The 16,894-nt window shown below is 39.9% G+C and overlaps 1 protein-coding gene across 1 annotated transcript in view; it reads left to right on the top strand.

The window, feature by feature from the left end:
• Positions 1 to 16,894, top strand: part of MCF2L2 (MCF.2 cell line derived transforming sequence-like 2) — a 271,514-nt gene that overhangs the window by 200,507 nt on the left and 54,113 nt on the right. Inside the window, exon 16 of the mRNA XM_040480870.1 lies at positions 10,247 to 10,313. Within this exon, the coding sequence (XP_040336804.1) occupies positions 10,247 to 10,313 (67 nt within the window). The remainder of the gene's footprint in view (positions 1 to 10,246; positions 10,314 to 16,894) is intronic.

Here is a 16,894-nt window from a genome sequence, read left to right as displayed (position 1 = left end):
GAGCCTGGAGCCTGCTTGGGATTCTGTGTCTCCCTCCCTCTCTGCCTCTCCCCTGCTTGTGCTCTGTCTCTGTCTCTGTCTCTGTCTCTCTCAAAAATAAATAAACATTAAAAAAAATAGATACACAGTTTCAGTTTGGGATGATTGAAACTGTTCTAGTGATGGCTGTGAATGTGATATACATTTTGAATGTACTTAATACTACTGAATTGCACACTTAAAACATGTTTAAATGGTAAATTTTAAACACAATTAGAAAAATTATAATCCCTAAAATACTATACAAATGCAGGATTGTTATCTTGAATTAGCATTAATGAGATTGTGTTTATAATCAGTCTCTCTTTTAAGAAGTGCAGTATGTGTGAAATTCCTTTGTCATTATTTATTATGTGATATCGAAGAACAAGCATCCACCCAGATGAACTTTAATAATAATTTATTTATGCCCCATCCTCTTCCAAAAAGAATTTGAGGTAGTATACTCTAAATGCATCAGAGTAATGAGGTCCACTCCAATGGACATAAGAAAAAATATACAAACAGATACAAAGAAGAGAGAACAAATGGCACTCAGCAGCAGAGCAAGAGTCTCTCAACTTTTAGCCTTCCAGAAGCCAGGGAAGTGTTTGCATTCATCAGACCTTTTTTTTAATGCTTAAAAATCATTGGTTTCAACATGGTCATTATATGGGTCTATAGCGTCCATGTTGCTACCATTTACAGTTCTGAGAATGTATTGTATACTATGGAACACCTAATCGAAACAGAGCCCTCAGGGCCCATTATGTGCTAATGAAAAGGGTTCCTGGAGAGTTGTCTGCCCTGCAGGCCAAATGATTCTCCTGCACCTTCCCCTGGGCTCCTGCATCAAGTCTACACTGTAGCCCAGCAGGACAACCATCTCCTCCATCTGGGCCCCCCTCCCCCACACCTCCCTTGCTCCCCATCCAGCCCCTGCCCCAGCAGCATAGTTCACGCAAGGCCCACATGTGGCCAGAACTCCTAGACTCTGCTCGTGTTTCCTTCTTCCTGGAACAGCCCTCTGTCTTCCTGGCCAAGCCCTCACCTCTTACAGAGGACAGTTCAGATTTCACCGTCTCCAGGACGTCTCCAGCCCATGTTGATTTGCCTTCCTCTTGCTGTCCTGGTGCACTTTCCATTTACACACTAGCTATTTAGCCCCTTGAGGATGTGAGTGAATGGAAAGTTTTACAAGTTTTGTTTCATTTCTTGCAGCAATGAAAAGTGAGGTGTGATTAGGCCAAAGACCACATCATACATTTTATTAGAAATGATAATATATTTAGAAAATGATCTTTGAGAGCCAGCAGGGATTCTCAAGATTATCTAATTCGGCCTTTTGACACATAAAGAAATGGGCGATACCCTGGGAAAGAAAGTGACTTGCTCAAGGTCACCATCTATATTTGAGATCGAAATAGACTGAAAAATTTAACATCCTGAAACCCAGTATTTTTACAACAGTATGCTAGTTTCATTTTAAATTTGTGTTTTATTTAGTATTTAGTAATCAAACAGGACTTTGGATATACCCCAAACAGGTGAAGAGAGGTAGCGAAACATCTTGCGAAGAACATTGGCTTCACCAAAGTGGTGGGTCTTCAGCAAGTCACTTTGTGGCTCTGGGCCTCTTGTTTTTTCATCTGCAAAATAAGGATGAATTGGATGGTCTTTTAGCTTATATTTGTTTCTGCATTTTATGAACCTACTAGACTGTTGACCAGCCCCACCAGAGAATTTACAAGTACTGACTGAGCATACATCTCTCACCTCTGCTTTCTCCTCTATGCTGTTCCCCTCAGCTTGGGACACACTTCTTCCAAACATTTTCCCTTGCTTGCTTTCTTTTTTCTTTTTTTCTTTTTTCTTTTTTAGTTTTTGCTTGCTTTCTTTTTTAAACTCAGCTTAAACATCACTCAACTCAAAATTGGTAGTAGTGTCTCCTGCTACCCTTGGCTTAATTTTGTCCTCTCCTCTGCACTTAACTCCTCTGACTATCCAATACCTTACCACACTGTATTGGAGTCATTGACTTTCTTGTCTCTGCCTCTACACTATGAACTAAGGCCTGGGACCATGGTACATTTCTTGAGCCCAAGTGCCTATAATGGTGCCTAGCTAATAGTAGGGAACTAATAAAGGATTGGTAAATGGATCTAACAGTTTTTGCTTGGGAAGTGAGGACAAGACTGTGGCACCAATTTTATATGAAGCTGTTAGAAAGCATTTTCATGGAAAAGGGAGGATTGGAACTGAGTTTTCAAGAATCATTAGAATTTGACATGGCGCCTGGGTGGCTCAGGCGGTTGAGTGTCTGACTCTTGATTTCAGCTCGGGTCATGATCCCAGGGTTGTGGGATCGAGCCCTGTGTTGGGCTCTCTGCTGAGCATGGAGCCTGCTTAAGATTCTCTCTCTCTCTCTCTCTCTCTCTCTCTCTCTCTCTCTGTCTCTTTCCCTCCCTCTCCCTCTCCCACCCACTTTGCATGTGTGCGCTGTTTCTAAAATAAAAAATAAATAAATAAAAGACTTAAAAAAAAGAATGACTGGAATTTGAAAGGGAATGTAAAGTAATAACACTGTCCTAACTAATGGTGGGGGGAGGAGGTGGCTAAAAGGAGTGGGTCAGATCAGTGTTACTTATTTGAATAGCAAAACATTTGCATTAGATTGTCTGGGACGTTTGTGCAAATTACAGATTCCCCCTATAGCTCCCACCCATTACTCCCCATTCTGGATTTGTAGGTCTGGATTTACCTTTAGAACAAGCTCCCTAAGTAGATTCTTACCACGTGAATGGAGTCTTGAAATCCTGGAAGGAACACTGGCAATTGTGGGTGATTGGAAGGGATTTTAAGTTTTTGAAGAGGGGGAATGGTGGCATGAAGAAAATGGAGCTTTATGAAAGGCACAGACTAGTGATCTGCAAAATAGACTGAAGAGGGGGAGACCTCAGAGGCAAGGGGAACTTCCAGAAGTGCACCAAAGTATTTGAAGTGAGAGGAAGGGAGAGCTTGCTTTGTACTGGCCACACCAGAAATGGAGAATAAGCAGTGACTCCAAGAAGCATATTGAAAGATGAAATGATGAGGCTTGGCAACAGATTGAGTATATAAGCAATAATGGTAGGGAGCAGTTTGAAATGACAACTGTGTTTCAGGGACCCTACGAGATGTCAGTTCCACTGATATACATGCTGCTTCTGTCTAATGAGTTCTGCTTCAGCTTGAGGTGATTGAGGTGTCTGGGAGACATCCAGGGGAGAAGCGTGTAAACTATTGGCAACATGGGCTTGAGCGTAACCACAGGTCTGGGAGGAAGATAATGACATGGGGTCAGTAGCATGAGAGAAGAGGAAGGAAGCCCTAGGAACCTGAGTTTAGACCTTTGGGAGCAGCAACATTAGACAGGAGGAGGAAGATGAAGCAAGCAGGGAATAGAGAAGAAACAGAGAGGTAAGTGGTGAATGAAGAGTAAATAAGAGAAACCAAAGGAAGAAAAAGGTTTAAGAAGGTGAGCATCCATTATGTCAGATGCTGTAGAGTTTGAGAAGGATAGGAACAGTCCTTTCAGAGTTACCCAGGTGGCTCAGTCGGTTGAGTGTCTGACTCTTGATTTCAGCTCAGGTCGTGATCCCAAGGTCATGAGATCGAGCCCTGAATCAGGCTCCACACTGAGCATGGAGCTGCTTGGGATTCTCTCTCTCTCTCTCTCTCTCTCTCTCTCTCTCTCTCCTTCTCTTCCTCTGTTCCTCCTCCCCAGCTCTCATGCTCTCTCTCTCTCAAATTAAAAAAATGAAGAAAAAAAAAGAACATTCCTTTCAACTTGGCAAAAAGGGTTTTAAATGAAAACTAACTTTTAAAATGTGAAAATCTATAACTCTTTCTGACATGTGCATTGTTAGCTATCATACCAGGAGTAAATAAAAACTCTTGATGGCGAATTGTGTTGACAATTAATGAGCAAAAATATATTTCTGACAGGTTGGTTTCCAAAAGGATGCTATTCTATTGGAGATATGGGAAATGGGGAGGTGGGAAATGAAAGGCAATGGTTAAAAAAGGGAAACGGGGCACCTGGGTGGCTCAGTCGGTTAAGCACCTGAGTTTGGCTCAGGTCATGATCTCATTGTTTGTGAGTTTGAGTCCTGTGTCAGGCTCTGTGCTATCAGTGCAGAGCCTGCTTGGGATTCTCTCTCTCCCTCTCTCTCTGCCCCTCCCTTGCATGTGTTCTCTATCTCAAAATAAATAAAAATAAAACTTAAAAAATAGTTTAAAAAGGGGGTGGGGAACAAGATTAGGATGCATGGACAAAGAAGAAACTTATCAGGAAATCCTAATAACATTTATGTACTTTAATGATCTAGCTTACAAAATAGGGTTGCATTGAGCTTTTAAAAATTTTTTTAGTGTTTATTTATTTTTGAGAGAGAGAGAGAAGAGAGAGAGAGAATGAGTCGGGGAGGGGCAGAGAGAGAGGGAGACACAGAATCCAAAGAAGGCTCCAGGCTCTGAGCTGTTCAGCACAGAGCCTGATGTGGGGCTTGAACCCACGAACCATGAGATCATGACCTGAGCCAAAGTCAGATGCTTAACCAGCTGAGCCACCCAGATGCCCCCACATTCAGTTTTTTAAAAAGGTTCCATTCTTAAGAGCCTAAATGTCCATCAACTGATGAATGGATAAAGAAATTGTGGTTTGTATACACAATGGAATACTACGTGGCAATGAGAAAGAATGAAATATGGCCTTTTGTAGCAATGTGGATGGAACTGGAGAGTGTGATGCTAAGTGAAATAAGCCATACAGAGAAAGACAGATACCATATGGTTTCACTCTTATGTGGATCTTGAGAAACTTAACAGAAACCCATGGGGGAGGGGAAGGAAAAAAAAAAAGAGGTTAGAGTGGGAGAGAGCCAAAGCATAAGAGACTCTTAAAAACTGAGAACAAACTGAGGGTTGATGGGGGGTGGGAGGGAGGGGAGGGTGGGTGATGGGTATTGAGGAGGGCACCTTTTGGGATGAGCACTGGGTGTTGTATGGAAACCAATTTGACAATAAATTTCATATATTGAAAAAAAAATTTTTTAAAAATAAAAAGTTTCCATTCTTGCCCCTTGGTTACAGTGTCATCTGAAAAAAACATGAGGTGTCATACAGAATGGAAACAGATATCCAAAGCTCTGTTTTTATGCTAGCTTGAAATATGGCTTCAGAGGGGAAACAGTCCCTTAAAACACATTATCCCTCCTTTTCTTCCTTAATGACATAGAGGTCAGGGATGGAGGGAGATCCACTTTTAAATGTGAAACAAAGTGCCAGAATATACACTAGTATAGATTACATTACTGCAAGCTGATCCGGCATGCTCAACTCCATTTGGTGCCCTAATTACAGTGCTCCATCCCTGGATAGATATCCATCAGGACATAAATTGCTCTAGGTGTTTAAAGGTTTTTTATTACTTGAGTACCTTCAATGTTTTCTGTTCTTCATCTACATTATATATACTTGATGACTTGAGATGTTAAATCCTTGAGAGTCTTTTCTACAAAGTTATGTGCTTTGGAATAATAAAGCAGGCAATCATCAACAAGAATCATAAATTTTCTCCCATTTTAGAAAGTTATTAAAAAAAACAAAGGAGAGAAAAAAAGAATGGCTTAACAGTGATGTTGAAGGCTATTTAAAACAAGATCTGACTGAAATCTGGGCTTATGGTGTTCAGGGGACTTCCTATCACTCTGGTTTTATCCATTGCACTCCAACAAGTAAAATGAAGCTACTGGATGAGATCTCTAGACTGTTTCCAAACTATAAACTGGGACATGACCTGATAAGCGATTTTTTTTCTTCTGAGTTGTGAATATTTTCTTGTGTCAGGTTCCCCAAAACTCCTAAGAGTCTCTGAGTTCTTATGGAACTGTTGGGTGATTAAAATTGATTTCTGCCCTCCACCTAGTGTTATCTGCCTTCTGACTTCATTTAATTGTCAATACGTCCTTAAACAGACCTGCCAAGTTGTTTAAGCACAGTGCTTCATAAGGGCTTAAGAGACTGGCTGTACTCTGGTTTCTGTGAACGGTTGTTGTGGTCCTACTTAATGTCATGGCTCATGGAATAGATTGGTATTGAGACCTGTATTTCCTTCTGACATAGCATCTGCTGTCATTTTAGGATGACTGTAAAAAGCAAAAGAACCTCTTAGTGACTTTGTTACCTAAGTGTGATCTTAAAGTCTGTATACTTCTTGAAATTGTGTCCTCTGTCAGTGACTATCCTTTTTCAGCCTTGTCATATAATAAGCATTTATAAATAGATACAAAAAGTTGTCATTTTAAGAAGAGATCATTGTTGAGCTATAAAACATGTAAATTATAGGTTTATTTATATCTCTCTACTGGAGTTTATATGTCATAACCTCCAGTAACATTCATTTTAAAATGTCATGTAAACTATTTTTAAATTATAAAATGGTAAAAAAAATTTTTAATTAAAGTTTGTAGGGGGGTGTAGAGTAAAAGGTAAAAAAAATTCCTTCCCTGTTTTCTAGGCTTCAGTACAACTCTCCAAAAGCAATCACTATTAACAATGTCTTAAGTTTCTTTGCATGAATTTTCTTCTTTTTTAAAGTTTATTTATTTTGAGAGACAGAGAGAGCGGAGAAGAGGCAGAGAGAGAGGGAGAGAGAGAATCCCAGGCAGGCTCCGTGCTTTCAGCTTAAGATCATCACCTGAGCCAAAACCAAGACTCAGATGCTTAACTGACTGAGCTACCCAGGCGCCCCTCTTTGCATGAATTTTCTAAGCATGTACAATTATATATACATATATATATGTATGTATACGTACTCACTTTTACATAGTAATACCATGTATATTGTTCTTCATCTTATGTTTTTTTAAGTTCACTTAATATACCAGGACTGTGTCATACCAGCATGACTCAGTCAGCTTCATTCTTTTTTTAAAACTGCATGCCATTTCATTATATATCTGTACCATAATTTACTGATGAACATATAAATAATTTCCAATTTATATCTGGTTGTTGTGGAAGTGCCAATAATTACAAATAATGGACATTAGTAGGAATGAAATTACTGAATCAAGGAGCACGTGTTTTAAATTTTGATGAGATATTTCCAGGTCATCTTGCACACAGTTGCACTTCTGTCAATATTCTCTGAGAGTGTTTCCACATTCTTATCTATCAGTCTCCCTTTGAGATTTGAAATTTCTACTGTTCTAGTAGTTGAAAATTGTTATTTCTTTTTACTATGCCTTTGTTGGATTAGTGTGCATTGAACATTTTTTTATAAGACTAATAGTCATTTTGATATTTGTGTAAATTGTGTGTCCTTTGATTATTTGTCCCTCACCACATCCATTATATGAGAGAAAAAGAAGCCCTTTACTAGGATAGACTACCATTTATTTATTTATTTTTCTAATTTATTGTGGGTTTTTTGGGTTCAGCTTTATTTGTTTATTTATTTATTTGTTTGTTTATTTATTTATATTTTAATTCCAGAGTAGTTGACATACAGTGTTATAATAGTTTCATATGTATAATACAGTGATTTGACAATTCTACACATTACTCAGTTCTCATCATGATAAGTGTACTCTTCATCTAGTCCACCTATTTCCCCCAAAACCTCCCCTCTGGTAAGCATCAGTTTATTCTCTATAGTTAAGAGTCTGTTTTTTGGTTTGTCTTTTTTTTCTCTTTGTTCATTTGTTTTGTTTCTTAAATTCTACATATGAGTGAGATCATATGGCATTTGTCTTTCTCTGACTGACTTGTTTCACTTAGCATTATAACTCTAGATCCATCCACGTTGTTGCAAATGGCAAGATTTCATTCTTTGTTGTGGCTGAGTAATATTCCATTGTGTATATATCCATCTATCAATGGACGCTTGGGATGCTTCCATAATTTGGTTATTGTAAATAATGCTGCTATAACATAGGGGTGCATATATTTTTGAATTAGTGTTTTCATATTCTTTAGGTAAATACCCAGTAGTGGGATTACTGGATCACATGGTAGTTCTATTTTTAATTTTTTGAGGAAACTCCACACTGGTTTTCACAGTGGCTGCACTAGTTTGCATTTCTATCAACAGTGCACAAGGGCTCCTTTTTCTTCACATCTTCACCAACACTTGTTTCTTGTCTTTTTTATTTTAGCCATTCTGGCAGGTGTGAGGTGATAACCTTATTGTACTTTTGATTTGTATTTCTCTGATTATCGATGAGTGATGTTGAGCATCTTTCCATGTGTCTGTTTTCCATCTGTATGCCTTCTTTGGAGGAATGTTTGTTCATGTCTTCTGCCCATTTTTAATTGGATTATTTGTGTTTTTTGTGTTGAGTTGTATACGTTCTTTATGTATTTTAGATACTAACCCTTTGTAGGATATGTCATTTGCAAATATCTTCTCCCATTCAGTAGGTTGCCTTTTAGTTCTGTTGATTGTTTTCTTTGCTATGCAGAAGGTTTTTATTTTGATATAGTCCCAGTGGTTTATTTTTGCTTTTATTTTCCTTGCCTCAGGAGACACATTTAGAAAAATGTTGCTATGGCTAATGTCAGAGATATTACTGGGATAGGCTACCTTTTATTTTTTTTTATTTTTTTTTTTTAACGTTTTTATTTTTGAGACAGAGAGAGACAGAGCATGAATGGGGGAGGGGCAGAGAGAGAGGGAGACACAGAATTGGAAGCAGGCTCCAGGCTCTGAACCATCAGCCCAGAGCCCGACGCAGGGCTCGAACTCACGGACCGTGAGATCGTGACCTGAGCTGAAGTCGGACGCTTAACCGACTGAGCCACCCAGGCTCCCCGATAGGCTACCTTTTAATAGATTAACCTACCAACAGTTCACAGGAAACCGTAAATGTATATATTCTACACATGATCACATGATCAAATGTATATATGGTACACATGATCACCTGTACAAACACTAACTCACTTGGAGGCCTGAAAGAAAACCGAAAAAAGAAAGCGTCTGAGAAGAGAAAGAGAACAGTCTCTCTGGAGATAGATGTGGGGACTGGCCTCAGTCTTCTATTAGTTTTCTATTGCTGCGTAAAAAATGACCACAAACTTAGCAGCTCACAGTTTCCGGGGCCAAGAGGTCAGGCACAGCATGACTGGCTTTTTGCTCAGGTCCCACAGAGCTAAAGCAGTTAGTCAGCTGTGCACAGTTTCCTCTTCTAAGTTGATGTGGTTGTGGCAGAATTCAGTTTCTTGTAACTGAGGGACCCCAGTCCCAGTTTCCTCACTGGTTATTAACTAGGGGCCACTCTCAGCTCCTAGAGGCCGCCTATGTTCCTTACCACATGGCCTCTTCCATCTCCAAAGCCAGCCAAGGACAGCCTCCCTTGTGTTATATCTTTCTCATTCTTCTAGTCTTTCTGACTTCCAGACCCAGATCTGATGAGTTCATGAGACTAGAAAAGCCCAGCCAGGTAATCTACCTATCTCAAGGTTAACTGATTTGGAACAAAACAGAATGGCAAAGTCCCTTGACAGCAGCACCTAAATTAGTGTTCAGTTAATTAACTGGGAGGAGGTGTGTGTACACACAGAGTCAGGAAACTGGGATGAGCATTCTGCCCACCACAACCCCCACCTGCTTTCCTCAAGGGAAGCAGACAGAGGTCATGTCTGTTGGCTGAGGAAACCAATGCTACTGAAACATTAGATGCCAGAGAAAGAGAGCATAACTGGAATCCATCTAACCCCATGCACAACAAAGTCCACCCATGTGGGTCAAAGACCTTGATCTGAGCAATGAAACAGCAGAAAGCTACAGAGAAAATCTTGGAAATCACACATACAGTGTAGAGGTCAGGTAGGCTTTCCTGACCAAGGATCCAAACCTGGCATTTCTGACTCCACAATCTCTGCCTTCTTGACCCCCACATGATGGCTCACCAGAAGACAGGTCATTCATTGGCTATAAAAGTGGATTTACAGTCCTCTAGCCTTGTTTTTTCTTCTTATGCCAGTGTGATTAGAGTGTGGTTTTGTGAGATGCTGTCCTTGGGTATCCTTGGGTGTCCAATAGAATAGAATGAAGTACTGCAATCTGAATAGGTAAGTCACTAAAGGGAACTGTATTGTTGAGAATATTAAGAATTCTAAAAAAACCTCTCTCCCCTCCCTCTCTTTCTCTTTCATATTCCCACCTGCTGCTGTGATCCAGACGCATTATACGTGACTTGCTTGAGACCGAAGAGATTTATATAAAAGAGATTAAGAGCATAATTGATGTAAGTAGATTGGGGTAGTAGACATTAAGCATGTATTCAAACTAGAGAAGTTCTGTTGCACAAAGAGACTTAAGGTAGTTGCCACATGTCTCTAGAATCCCCACTGAGGGGACAGGTCTTACACTATCACAAGTATCTTTCCAATAGAAATAAGAACATTCGTTTGACTATTGATCCATTTAACCAAATAACTTACAAGGGACTGTGCCACTTCATATGATTCTAGCAGTGCCCAATAGGTTCATCCTATGGTTGTCAACAATGAGCATGATAATTTGAATGTTTTTGATAATTTAATAAAGGGGAATTGTTTCAAGTAGCATTTTTTTGCTTGAGAGTGAAAATTAGAATTTTCCTATTTTCCTAAGGAAATAATTTTGAGAAAAAGATTATGTGTACAAAGTTATAATAGAATTTTTTAATAATAAAATATCAGAAGAAAAAATCGCCAATAAAATAGGGGGTGGTTAATAAATTCTGATATTTATGCTAAATGAAATATTATTCAACAGTTACAAAATAATTATTTTGGAGGATCAGGCCAATATGGCGGAGAAGTAGGGGGATCTGTACTTCCCGCATCTCTCAAACAAAGAAGGGCTGAAGCCAAAGGACTTTGAACCTGAGAGATGGGGAGGAAAAGAGACTGAGTCTAACAGGGAGACACCGGAACAACCTGACAGGCTATAGGTGGGTGATTGCGAACTGGAGGAGATAAAATGGGGCCGCGTGGGGCCTTCTGCGAAGAGCCAAAGGGAAGCGAAAGAGTGGCTGGGGAAGTGTAGGACTGCATCTGGACAAGAGAAAAACCTCAGACCCAGACAGAGAGGGATCCCATCTCTAACTGCGGGGCTTTCTTCGGACTGGGGCTGGCTGCCCTGTTCGTGCACCTGGGGAGGAGGGGAGCTACCCCCGGGTTCAGTGGTAGGTCAGGGGCACAGTCACAGTAGGAGAAAGCAGTCACCTCCCCGAAGTGCTGCAGCACAAGACAAAGCCTGGCTGCTTCTGCCACCCCCATGCTCGGTGGCTAGGTCAGGGGCACAGTCCACAGTAGGAGAAAGTGACCCCCTCCCTGGAGTGCTGCAACATGGAACAAAAACAGCCAGGACCACATATCGGATGGCATAGAGAGGCGCTTCCCCAGTGCCAGGGCACATGGAATGGGAGTTTAAATCCCAGCCAATCACTGGGGCATGGGAATTGGTGGAGCGAGAAAGACTGCCCCTCTGTGCCCATGGCACAGTGAGGATGACTCCAACGGAGTCCACCGGGTCAGAGGAGAGGAGACGGGGGGCGGGGGGGGGGGGGGGACACGTCGCCATTTTTCTCCCCACCACCAAGGCCCGGCCTCAGAGATGGGTCGGTGGGGCTCACCATGGAGGCGGGACCTGCCTATACCAAACCACGCCCCTCCGCGCGGGGTAAGTGCGTGTCTACTGGAGCAGCATAGACCCTGAGGAACCAGATGGACCACTCTTCCAGACCAGCGCTTCTACATTACCTGGATTAATTCTAGGACAATTCTTATTATTTAGATACATTCTACCTTCCTTTTCTCCTTATCTCTTTCCTCCTCTAGGCCGGTTACTCTGGTTCTTGGTTTGTTTAAGCAGACATTTTTTTTTTTTCAACGTTTATTTATTTTTGGGACAGAGAGAGACAGAGCATGAACGGGGGAGGGGCAGAGAGAGGGAGACACAGAATCGGAAACAGGCTCCAGGCTCTGAGCCATCAGCCCAGAGCCTGACGCGTGGCTCGAACTCACGGACCGCGAGATTGTGACCTGGCTGAAGTGGGACGCTTAACCGACTGCGCCACCCAGGCGCCCCTAAGCAGACATATTTAATCCATTCTCTTGATACATGTTCTACACCTCCTTCTTTACTTTCCTTTCTCTCTCTCTCTGGAATACTCAAGCTGTATAGTTTCTCTGTCTAGATAACTTTATCATCGTTTCTTCCCCCCTCCACCTCCTTCTTTATTTTCCTTTCTCTCTGGATTAAGCCATTTAGTCTCTCTGCCTGGTCAGTGTTTATTTTTTTCTTTTTCCCCACCCCTGTCATTTCTCCCTTTGTATGTGCTCTTCCATCAGCACCGCCTCCACCCTATTCTTTACTTATAGTTGGTGTTTTTGGTTTTTTGCTTTTGGATTGTTTGTTTGTTTTATTTGTCTGTGTGTTTGTGTGTTTTTGTTTGCTGTTTGTTTGTTTGTTTTCCTTTCCAGGGCTACTTCAAGGAACAAATCAAAGCACACCTGGTGGAGGGTCCAAAACATCACTACAAGTAGGGAAATAAAATAACCAAAGTCACAATAACGGAGAGCAAGTAACACCCTCCAAAAAACACCTCCTGAAGGGTCAGACCCTGTAATGTATATGACCCCCCTTTAATATAGCAGTGCTCACAGGTGCAGAGCATGTAACAAGCTTTTAAAACTCATAAGGGACAGAAAATTAGCCAAACTGATGACATGGAAGAATTCTCCTTAAAAGAAATTCCAGGAAGAAGTGACAGCTAAAGAATTGATCAAATCAGATATAAGCAATATAACTGAACAAGAATTTAGGATAATAGTCATAAAATTAATTGCTGGGATTCAAAAAGGCATAGAAGACAGCAGAGAATCTATTGCTGCAGAGATCAAGGAACTAAAAAATAGTCATGATGAATTTAAAAATGCTATAAGTGAGATGCAAGATAAAACGGAGGTGGCCACAGCATAGATTGAAGAGGCAGAGGGGAGAATAGGTGAATTAGAAGATAAAATTATGGAAAAAGAGGAAACTGAGAAAAAGAGAGTTTAAAAAATCCAGGATCGTGAGGGGAGAATTAGGGAACTAAGTGATGCAATCAAATGGAACAATATCTGTATCATAGGAATTCCAGAAGAAGAAGAAGAGAGAGAGGAAGGGGCTGAAGGTGTACTTGAACAAATCATAGCTGACAACTTCCCCAATCTGGGGAAGGAAACAGACATTGAAATGCAAGAGGCACAGAGAACTCCCTTCAGACATAACTTGAATCAATCTTCTGCATGACATATCATAGTGAAACTGGCAAAATACAAGAATACAGAGAGAATTCTCAAAGCAGCTAGAGATAAACAGGACTTAACATACAAAGGTAGACACGTAAGGGTAGTAGCAGACCTATCTACTGAAACTTGGCAGTCCAGAAAGGAATGGCAGGAAATCTTCAATGTGATGAACAGAAAAAATATGCAGCTGAGAATCCTTTATCCAGCAAGTCTGTCATTCAGAATAGAAGGAGAGATAAAGGTCTTCCCAAACAAACAAAAACTGAAGGAATTCATCACCACTAAACCACCCCTACAAGAGATCCTAAGGGGGATTCTGTGAGTGAAATGTTGCAAGGACCACAAAGTACCAGAGACATCACTACAAGCATGAAACCTACAGACATCACAATGACTCCAAACCCATATCTTTCAATAATAACACTGAATGTAAATGGACTAAACGTTCTAATCAAAAGACATAGGGTATCAGAATGGATAAAAAGACAAGATCCATCTATTTGCTGTCTAAAAGAAACCCATTTTAGACCTGAGAACACCTTCAGATTGAAAGTGAGGGGATGGAGAGCTATCTATCATGCTACTGGAAGTCAAAAGAAAGCTGGAGTAGCCATACTTATTTCAGACAAACTAGACTTTAAATTAAAGGTTGTAACAAGAGATGAAGAAGGGCATTATATAATAATTAGAGTCTATCCATCAGGAAGAGCTAACAATTATGAATTTATGCACCGAATTCAGAAGCATCTAAATATATAAAACAATTAATCTCAAACATAAGCAGTCTTATTGGTAAGAATGTGGTAATTACAGGGGACTTTAATACTCCACTTACAACAATGACAGATCATCTAGACACAAAGTCATTAAAGAAACTATGGCCCTGAATGATACACTGGACCAGATGGACTTGACAGATACATTTAGAACTATGCTTCAGTAAATCCTGAAACAGCAGAATTTACTTTCTTCTTGAGTGCACATGGAACGTTCTCCAAGATAGATCACATACTGAGTCACAAAACAGCCCTCAATAAATATAAAAGAATTGAGGCCATACCATACACACTTTCAGATCACACTGCTATGAAACTTGAAATCAACCACAGGAAAAAGTCTGGAAAACCTCCAGAAGCATGGAGGTTAAAGAAAAGCCTACTAAGAACAAATGGGTCAACCAGACAATTAGAGAAGATATTAAAAAATATATGGAAACAAAGGAAAATGAAAACACCACAATCCAAACCCGTTGGAATGCAGCAAAGTCAGTCCTAAGAGTAAAATTCATTGCAATCCAGGCCTATCTCAAGAAACAAGAAAAAATCCCAAATACGAAATCTAACAGCACACATAAAGGAACTAGAAGCAGAACAGCAAAGACACCCCAAACCCAGCAGAAGAAGAGAAATAATAAAGATCAGAGCAGAAATAAACAATATAGAATCCAAAAAAAAAAAAAAAAAAGTAGAACAGATCAATGAAACTAAGAGTTGTTTTTTTGAAAAAATAAACAAAATTGATAAACTTCTAGCCAGGCTTCTCAAAAAGAAAAGAGACAGGACCCAAATAGATACAATCATGAATGAAAATGGATTTATCACAACCAATCACTCAGAAATACAAGCAATTAGCAGGGAATACTATGAAAAATTATATGCCAGCAAATTGGACAACCTGGAAGAAATGGACAAATTCCTAGACATCCACACACTACCAAAACTCAAATGGGAAGAGATAGGAAATTTGAACAGACCCATAACTAGTGTAGAAATTGAATCAGTTATCAAAAATCTCCCAACAAATGAGAGTCCTGGACCAGATGGCTTCCCTGGGGAATTCTACCAGACGTTTAAAGCAGAGTTAATACCGATCCTTCTCAAGCTGTTCCAAAAAATAGAAATGGAAGGAAAACTTCCAGACTCATTCTATGAAGCCAGCATTACTTTGATTCCCAAACCAGACAGACACCCAGGCAAAAAAGAGAACTACAGGCCAAATCCCTGATGACTATGAATGCAAAAATTCTCAACAAGATACTAGCAAATTGAATTCAACAGCATAAAAAGAATTATCCACCACGATCAAGTGGGATTCATTCCTGGGCTGCAGGACTTGTTCAATATTCACAAATCAATCAATGTGATACATCACATTAATAAAAGGAAGGCTAAGAACCAAATGATCTTGTCAATAGATGCAGAAAAAGCATTTGACAAAATACAGCATCCTTTCTTAATAAAAACCCTTAAGAAAGTCGGGCTAGAAGGAACATACTTAAACATCATAAAAGCCATTTGTCAAAAGCCCACAGATAATATCATCTTCAATGGGGAAAAACTGAGAGCTTTCCCCCTGAGATCAGGAACATGACAGGGATGTCCACTCTCACTGCTGTTGTTTAACATAGTGTTGGAAGTTCTAGCATCAGCAATCAGACAACAAAAGGAAATCAAAAGCGTCAAAATTGGCAAAGATGAAGTCAAGCTTTCACTTTTTGCAGATGACATGATATTATATGGAAAATCCAATAGACTCCACCAAAAGTCTGCTAGAACTGATACATGAATTCAGCAAAGTCACAGGATACAAATTTAATGTACAGAAATCAGTTGCATTCTTATACACTAATAATGAAGCAACAGAAAGACAACTAAAGAAACTGATCCCATTCACAACTGCACCAAGAATAATAAAATACCTAGGAATAAACCTAACCAAAGATGTAAAAGATCTGTATGCTGAAAACTATAGAACACTTATGAAAGAAATTGAAGAAGATACAAAGAAATGGAAAAACATTCCATGCTCATGGATTGGAAGAATAAATATTGTTAAAATGTCAATACTACCCAAAACAATCTACACATTCAATGCAATCCCAATTAAAATTGCACTAGCATTCGTCTCAAAGCTAGAACAAACAGTCCTAAAATTTGTAAGGAACCACAAAAGACCCAGAATAACCAAAGTAATGTTGAAAAAGAAAACCAAAGTGGGAGGCATCACAATCCCACAATTTAGCCTCTACTACAAAGGTGTAATCATCAAGACAGTATGGTATTGGCCCCAAAACAGACACATAGACCAATGAAATAGAATAGACGACCCAGAATTGGACCCACAAATGTATGGCCAACTAATCTTTGACAAAGCTAGAAATAGTATCCAATGGAAAAAAGACAGTCTCTTTAGCAAATGGTGCTGGGAGAACGGGAAAGCAACGTGAATGAAACTATATCCCTTTGCTACACCATACACAAAAATAAACCCCAAATGGATGAAAGACCTGAATGTGAGACAGGAAACCATCAAAGCTCTAGAGGAGAAAACAGGAAAAAGTTCCTGTTTGACCTACGCCACAGCAATTTCTTGCTCAACACGTCTCCAAAGGCAATGTAATTAAAAGCAAAAGTGAACTATTGGGATCTCATCAAGATAAAAAGCTTCTGCACTGCAAACAACAAAACTAAAAGGCAACTGGTGGAATGGGAAAAGATATTTGTAAATGACATATCAGATAAAGGGTTAGTATCCAAAATCTATA

This window comes from Herpailurus yagouaroundi, unplaced genomic scaffold (assembly GCF_014898765.1).
Source record: "Herpailurus yagouaroundi ecotype Mexico unplaced genomic scaffold, PumYag 159, whole genome shotgun sequence".
Taxonomy (NCBI): Eukaryota; Metazoa; Chordata; class Mammalia; order Carnivora; family Felidae; genus Herpailurus; species Herpailurus yagouaroundi.
Note: the sequence above shows the minus strand (reverse complement) of the source record. Positions and strands in the feature narration are given on the sequence as shown.